This window comes from Lucilia cuprina, chromosome 4 (assembly GCF_022045245.1).
Source record: "Lucilia cuprina isolate Lc7/37 chromosome 4, ASM2204524v1, whole genome shotgun sequence".
In the NCBI taxonomy this organism is placed as follows: domain Eukaryota; kingdom Metazoa; phylum Arthropoda; class Insecta; order Diptera; family Calliphoridae; genus Lucilia; species Lucilia cuprina.
In genome coordinates this window covers 90,173,441-90,181,944 of record NC_060952.1, presented here as the reverse complement: position 1 = coordinate 90,181,944, position 8,504 = coordinate 90,173,441, and the positions used below count along the sequence as shown (strand labels likewise).

Genomic DNA, 8,504 nt, shown 5'->3' with positions numbered 1-8,504 from the left:
AGAATATATATACTTTATAGGGTCGGAAAATTATATTATAGAAATTACAAACGGAATGACAAACTTATATATACCCTTCTCACGAAGGTGAAGGGTATAAAAAGAACACACATACGTATATTAAATAAACATACAAATATCCCAGCAGTTCGACAAAGAGTCAATGTATACGAAAGAGACAGTAATTTTCACTAATAGGTAACCACCTGGATGATCATAATTCGTATGTTTTGGGTCATTCGTCCCGAATCACTTTAGTTTCCTCTTTGTAAGCGGGAGCGGAGACAGTCGTCCCTTTACTGACCTCAAGTTTATACTCTTAAAAGCTGCTTTTTTTGTTGTACTTCCGAAAGTAGTTATTTTACTCATCTTTTGGGGAAATGATTATTACTTTCTACTAATATACCACCATCTGGTGAACTCAAATTTATATCTCTCGGGCCAATCGTCACATTATTGTCCCATAGTATTCTAGAGAGTAGACACTTCAAATTTTTAAATTTTAGTTTCATTAATATCTTACAACCTGGTTGACTCCAAATTCGTATGTTTTTGGTCTATTGTCACAAATAAACTTTTTGTAATCGAGAATGAAGACAGTCGTCACTTTAGTGCCCCCTTTGTAAGCGAGAGCGGAGGCAATTGTCTCTTTACTGTCTCTTTGTAGGGTGTTGAGTGACGATTGACTTGCTCGTAGGACAAGCCCATGTTAAAATGGTCGGTCACCTGGGTAGTCAGGTGGCTAGGGGGCCACCACAAGTGGTAGGTTAAGTGGTCAGTTCAGGACTGTCCCGTCGAACTGCGGAGTATAATACACATACAAATATAATATACATATGCATGTTTAAAAGAATGTACGTAATATAATTTTAAAATATAACCTCATATGTAATAAGTAAGATTATTATATACGGCTATGTCGAATCTTATATACCCATCGCTGAATCGTATATCGGATTGCTGCCCTACAAACATCAGGATGATATTTACAATAGTTCTTAATACTGACTAAACAAAATAATAATTTTTCAAAACAAAATATTTTTGTCTAATTTTTTAAACCATGAACATCCTAGCAAAAAACGAACTTCCAAACTAGCGAAAGAGAAGTAGAATTTACTCCATGAAAGTACTGAAAAAGACCTGAACTAGTCCTTTTTATTTGATTTCAAATTCACTACATCTGAAGTCATTCTCAGGACTTTTATGTTCTTTTTTGGAAGTTATTAGGAAGTGAAATTGGAAGTGATTATTTTCGCTTCTTTGGAAGTCTATAAATCTCACTTCCACATAAGAGCTGATAAATGTTATTTTTCTAGAAGTACTTCCTTTTATTTTTGATTGGATATAGATTAAATTATGGATCTATTGTCGTAAAATTGGGTGAATAGAATTTGGTTCGTATAACACCTATTTCTTTCTTAGGGCGGGTTTCTTACTACTCAGTTAAACTAGGCTTAACTTGCTGTTAGATTAAACTCGAAACATATTTAGGCAGACTTTAACCGATGATTGTGTTTTTCAGTTATAGATTTAAGTTTAAGTTAACTTTGTTAGTACTGCCAACATTTCATTCAAAAAACATAAACAATGAACAGCTGTTTTTTTTTTTGCAAATAATACTTTTGCAAAATGAAAAATTTTGGAAAAATATTAAATAAACATTTAAAACAATAATAATTAAATAAAAAAATGAAATTTACTTAAAATATTAAGTTTTTTTCTTCCGAAATCATTGTTTTATTGTTTTTTAATTGTGTTTTCTCACTTATAACTTAAGTTTAATTGGCCAATAACACTCAGTTAAACTTAGATAATAAGTAACGTTACTGTTTCCTGAAAATCACAAAATATCTGAAAAACCCGCCCTTATTCAGTCATAAGCATAAAAGTAATTTTCAGTAGGGGACCTTATATGATAAACCGATTTTCATAAAATTTAGATTTTTTTTTGTATGAAACTTATTTGTATCGAATTACACCTCTGTACTTGTATTTTTAAGCCAAAGATGAACGTAAAAGCATGTTTCTGATCGGACCTTATATGGAATATGTAATGGGGGTACGATCAAATAGACCTGGTTCAAACTGGGATACTTTAGTAGAGAAACTTTTGTCTTTGGTTGATATTTCTTTCTCTTTCTCTCACACACACAAAAATCAAAAGTTTCGCAAAAAAAAGTTTCGTAGTGTAAACCAGGTCTTATAGACCGATTATCATAAAATTGCGTTGAAAAAGTTTCGGCGAGTTTAATCATTATAGTCTAATGTTTGATACAGTTATGACTGTTAAAGATTTTTTTCGGGATCATTTGTATGGGCATTATGCAAATTCGTGGACCAACAAATAATTTTAACTCTCTAGCTCTTTTTCATTCGAACTCTATGGAGCTTTCAACGTACAAACGGACAGACATGGCAAGATTGTCTTAGAATATAATAAGAACCCAGATATGAACATATACTCTCCTCTACGACCAATATTTCTAAATGTTACAAACGGATTGACAAAATCAATATACTTACCTCCCATCTTTTAAGATGATGGGTATAAAAAAGTCTAAGCACACTGTAAGAAAATAATGTCAAATAAGTTTGTAAAAAAAATGATTTATTATGTTCACAACAGTAGTCTTAATTCGCCCAGGTCTGCCGAAAATTTTGCACAACAAGAATTCATAGGCTATATATACACGGTTATTACATCTTACAACGTTGGCAGTAAAATGTGCAGAAAATGTCTAATAACAGTGTAAACTTACAAATTTTGTCTTCCAATATTGTCAATAATGCCTTTTCAGACAACGTTGCAAAAGAAAAATTGTTCAGACTATTGTTAGACATTTTTTGAAAATTTTTCTGACAACGTTGTAAGATCTGACAACCGTGTATGATGGTTTTTAAACTTAACAAAAGATTGCAAATTTAATTGGAGTTACTTAAACAGCAAACTCAGAACTTTTGCTAGCAAGAGGACTTCAGAAAAAATCCAGAAGAGTGGTAAACGAATTTAAACGTTAAAGACGACTTTGTATGACCAAAATGCTACTAGAAAGCTATAAAAGATAATCCGAAGCGTTTGAGTTCGTAGGTGGTGGAACAAAAGTTTTATATTACGAACTACCAAAATCTTGATTAACTTTTCTTATTCTGGCTACTATTGCAAAATCAAACTCAAAGCGTTTGCGAGCAATTGGATAACTGAAGAGATCCTGAAGAGTGGTAAACTAATTGAAACCTAGAGAACATTAAAGACGACTTTGCATAAACACTGAAAGTTATAAAAGTATACAGAGAAAACAGATTCGTTGTGATAACCAAATTTGTTTCCAATCGAATTCAGTCGGTTCTCACAACTATACCAAAATTCGATTGTAATTATTGGTTACTATAACTGAATATATGGTGTACATAACTATTTTTGTTATTTATTCGGTAATGTGGTTTGAAATTATTGGTATTTGCAACTGAAATATTATTTATTGAAAACAAATTTGTGGATTTTGTGTATTTTAAAATATATTTAATTTTATTTAAAATATTTACAATAAAATATGAATAAACTTACAAAACTTATATAGATATATAAGTTGATGGTTGATGATGAAAATTTGATGTTTATGTGTCGGAAATTTTGCTCTTCATCCTGTCCAACATGTCCAAAGGAGTACTACATTTCCGCAGCTGTAAAATTATGAAAACTAAAATAACACAAAATATATTAGAAGATAAAAAACATATTAAACATTACCTTTTCTATCCGATCTTTCCGATTTTATTTATCCGCAAAGTCAATTTGGCTTTTTTTAAATATAAATTCATTTTATTTTATATATTTTTATAAACGTCAACTAAAATCACCAACTTATTGGTTGTGAACATCGAATTTGGTTGCTCTAATCATCATTCAATTTTAAATAATGTTTCCATTGATAATTGGTTGCAGTGCGCAATATTTTTTACTCTCTACTATTTTTCGGTTGCAATGACTAATATTTGATGTTCTGACGATTTAATTCTAAATTAAAATCAGCTTCATTTACTGAATTTACAAAAAAAATTTAATAACCGATACAATTCAGTTCAAATTATTGATATGGAAACTGTTAAAACCACCATTCGATTATAATTATGGTTTTTTAGTACTGAATATAGAAAATTTGTTAATTTTACAGATTTTTAATAACAGCAATAGAATTTTAATTAATTTAACTAAATTATTATCATAGTAGCCGATTTCCAATCAATCTTTTTTCTGTGTGTATATAACATTTACATAGAATCACAATAATCTATAAATATGCATCCATTAAGATAATTCCAAGCGTAAGAGTTCGTATGCAATTTCTTATTCTTCAGATCTTTCTCATTCTGACTACTATTCATGTCGATCTATCGAAAGTGCTCTCATTCTTTGGGATACCGAAATTGTTTTAATTCGTTCTTGAACATAAAAGATTTATAAATTGATAGAAAGATAAGAATAGTGTCAAATTGTACAATAGGCAATATGCTACACTGGATACACATCTTTGTTTTCCTTTCCAAAAATTGGACTTATGTACGTCTAAAACTGTGTCCCTAGAATCTAGTTAACTACTTGAATTACACTTCATATATGTAGTGGGTATGAAATTGGCTTGATTTGTTCTTGAACCTAAAAAAATTTATAAGTTGTCAGAAAGATAAGAATATAGTCAAATCTAACAATTGACAATATGCTTCACACGACAACCTAATGCACATCTTTGTTTTCCTTACCAAATCTTGAAATTATGTACCTCTAAAACTACGCCCCTATAATCTAGTTAACTACTTGAGTGACCCTTATATATGAAGAGAGTGAAAATCTGGGATTACTTTTGATATCGGTAAAATTTATTACATTTTTTCTCTTTGTGTAACTTAAATCGTAATAGCACTTTTCTTTAGTTATAGTTTTGCATTCTCTATAACTTTTCAGCTTTTTTATTTTAAAATCATAGTTTGTACACAAGTTTTAGTATAAATTAATTGTATTAAGGATATTCATACCTAATTCTTACTCAATGGCTAAAATATCAAGACATTCACTCCTAACCTGTGAATATCCTTTTTGCACAAAAGAATCTTTAATGTTTATTCGCACATATCCTTCCACAAACTGCTGTTGTTGTTGTTTTTATTTTATTTGGCCCTGCCTAGTTTTGTAGTCTTCTTTATGTGTTTTCTAATGTTATTTTTTATTACACATTTTCATGTGAGTATATGAAGTGTCATAATTGAAAAAAATTGCTTTAAGCCATCATACACGTACTTAAATATGTACATGGACAGACATTTATACATATACTGATATATACATATAAACGCATATGTTGTTTTTTTTAGAAATATGTTTAGGTTTGTCTATCCTTTGAAGGACATTTCTAAAAGGTGAATGTTAAAAAGTAGCTGTTGGCTTAATGTGTGTCAAAAGAGAAAAGCTATTTTTTGTTAACCAATTCAGACATTTGTATATAAAATGTGTTTTTTTTTGGGTTAATTTTTCTAATTGAGGCAAGGACAAGTGAAATGGTCATGAATCTCTCATTTATTTTATTAAGAGTCATATATGTATATATATTTAAGGGATATGGAAATTTGCGATGAAATTTTCAACTGTTACTTCATGCTTCTATATATTTCAATGGAGAAATCAAATCGAAATTATTACATTTAATATAGCAAGATGAAGAAATGGGTTTTTATCTAAATGTTTATTTTTAAATAATACCAACTAAAACAAATATTACATTTTAAACAGATTTTTTATAACAGAAATTTATATTGATATACACTTTCATAGTATACTTTTAGGTGTTACTATAATATTTACTGATATTATTGTGACTGCAACAAATTGTTTGTAAACATTAAACAGCTGATCGAGCGGTCAATTCGAAATAAAACCATTTGCACATTCGATAAAGTGTTTAAAAGCTTTTCTTAAATAAAGTTTCTAAATTTAACAATGAATCCTCCACGAGCTCCTGCTCCTTCGCGGTTTGTACGTGGTCGTGGTAGAGGTGGTGGCGCTTATCGACCATATTTCTATTTTAAACGAAATGGACGAACAATACCAGCACATGGTCGAGGTGCTAATAATACCAACACTAGAGGTAGAGGAGCTGTAGGTCCAGTTAATCCAACTGCCGCCAACACAAATTTACCAAATCGTTTAAATAATGTGCCAACACTGTCTGCCATAAACTCAAGTTTTCTACAAGCTCCGGTCTATGCAGCACCCGAAGATAGACAACAAAGAACTCAATCGTTAGAAATTGAAGTGCCGCCAACTGTGCCCGGTTGGCGTTTATATTTCTATAAAGAACCCTTTAACGATACTAGTGATTTGTTACAACGCGTTAAACATATGGAAACCCATTTTAAGGATCATGTTGCCCATTACGATTATTTGAATATACAGAAAAAAGGACATTTTGAATTAAAGGCGAATATAGTAAGTCAGGATGAGCATTTAAAGGAAAATTGGCCAACTTTAATGCAGGAATTGTCAAGCAGTCCTTTAAAAACATTAGCCATTGTAGGACTTGCCATGCATTCCTTAGCCACTTCTGCTGCCATAGATGAGTCTTTAAGTCAACCTGCCTGCACTGAACTGAGATATGTTCCAAAAGTTTTAAGACCACGTAAGATTTATGTACGACCAACCGGTTTCATAGCTGAGGGAGGTATAGCTTGTATAAGTTCATTGGAAATTGATCAATTGTATTGCGTACGTGGTAGGGTAAGGGAAATTGGTCCAGTGGATGCTGCTGCCTCTTGGGTGGCTTATAAATGTACACGTTGCCGGCAGGAGCAAGCATTGAAACAGACAGGTAAGAGGCAAACTCGTAGCTATATCTATCTATCTATCTATCTATCTATCTATCTATCTATCTATCTATCTATCTATCTACCTATCTATCTATCTATCTATCTATCTATCTATCTATCTATCTATCTATCTATCTATCTATCTATTTTAGGCTACCATCCATCCCGTCCCAATAGCTGCAAACGTCAAAGCTGCCTGGCGAAACAAGGTTTCATCGAGTTACGTTCCTCCCCTTTTACCCATATAACTCCAAAACAAACAATTCGTTTAACCGAAGCACGTTTGGATGTTATCTATGATTTAGAACAAGATAGCAATAATTACATTGATGTAGAACTCAAATACGATTTAGTGGATACAATATATCTAGGTCAGGAAATTATTGTTACAGGAGCTTTGAAAATAAGACCCCTACAAGATGAACAAAAATATGACCAACCTTCCACATCCAAAGGTAGCATGGAAATATATCTTCAGGCCGTTTCAATAGTAGATGCCAAATATAGTAAATATAAATTTACCGAAAAAGATTTAGAGGCAATAACTATGATCAATGGTGAGGAGGATAGTTTTAAATTGTTGGTACATTCTTTGGCTCCCGAAGTTCATGGGCATGAACTTATTAAAGCAGGAGCTTTATTATCTCTAATAGGAGGTGCTGGTTCACAGGTTCATGATGAAGAAGAAATTAATATTTTGTTAGTAGGAGATCCGGGAGTTGGTAAAAGTAACATTGCTTATCAGTGTAGTAAAATTTCACAAAAGGGTGAGTATTTAAGTAAAATATAAATTAAAAAATATAAATTTATTTTGTTTGCATTTAAAGGCTGCTTAGTACAGGCCAAACGCGGCAATACAACCACTACATCAAAACTTACTCATTCCCTAAAAGGACGTACTAAATTAACGCTAGAATCAGGAGCATTATTCAGTTCAACAAATGGTCACTGTTCGATAGATGACGTAGATCGTCTCGCTAGCCAACAGGAATGTCTAATGAATGTTTTACAATCAAAACTTTCTTGTTTGGCAATTTCATCTCTATGTACAACTATGCATACACCCACCTCGGTTATAGGTACAGCCAATACGGTTAGTGGTCATTATGATCATTCAAAATTGTTAACAGAAAATATACGCATAAATCCTTCACTACTAAGTGAATTTCATTTGGTATTTTTAATGTTGGACAAACCGAATAAAGAAATGGATAAATCTCTAACCGAGCATGTAAGAGCTTTACATGCTGGCAGTAAAAGGAACACCATCATAGCAAATAAATTCGAACAAAAACCTAAAACTAATAATTCCATGAATATGACTGTAGATGATGATAAAATGGATATTGATGAGGATTATAATATAGCTTTAAGATTAAAATTAAATCCTATAGAAGAATTAGATATGGACTTATTGCCGACTATATTATTGAAAAAGTTTATAGGTATTTATCACAACTTTTTATAATTAAAATAAAATTAAAAGTTTCCTTTTTTGTTTTCTTTCAATTTCAGCCTACTCCCGTCAACAAGTCAAACCTTTATTTATACCCGAATCAGCTGAGGCTTTAAAAAAGTTTTATCTAGAACTAAGACAACAATCTGCTAACTCCACCATGCCTATCTCATCAGGGTAAGTTTTAAAA

The 8,504-nt window shown here is 31.5% G+C and overlaps 1 protein-coding gene across 1 annotated transcript in view; it reads left to right on the top strand.

Annotated features, from left to right (window-relative positions):
- The window catches only part of LOC111685293 (DNA replication licensing factor REC), a 94,655-nt gene that overhangs the window by 63,434 nt on the left and 22,717 nt on the right, over window positions 1–8,504 (top strand). Inside the window, exons 3-6 of the mRNA XM_046949282.1 lie at window positions 5,828–6,860; window positions 7,011–7,625; window positions 7,686–8,303; window positions 8,374–8,491. Coding sequence (XP_046805238.1) covers window positions 5,993–6,860; window positions 7,011–7,625; window positions 7,686–8,303; window positions 8,374–8,491 — 2,219 coding nt within the window. The 5' untranslated portion in view covers window positions 5,828–5,992. The remainder of the gene's footprint in view (window positions 1–5,827; window positions 6,861–7,010; window positions 7,626–7,685; window positions 8,304–8,373; window positions 8,492–8,504) is intronic.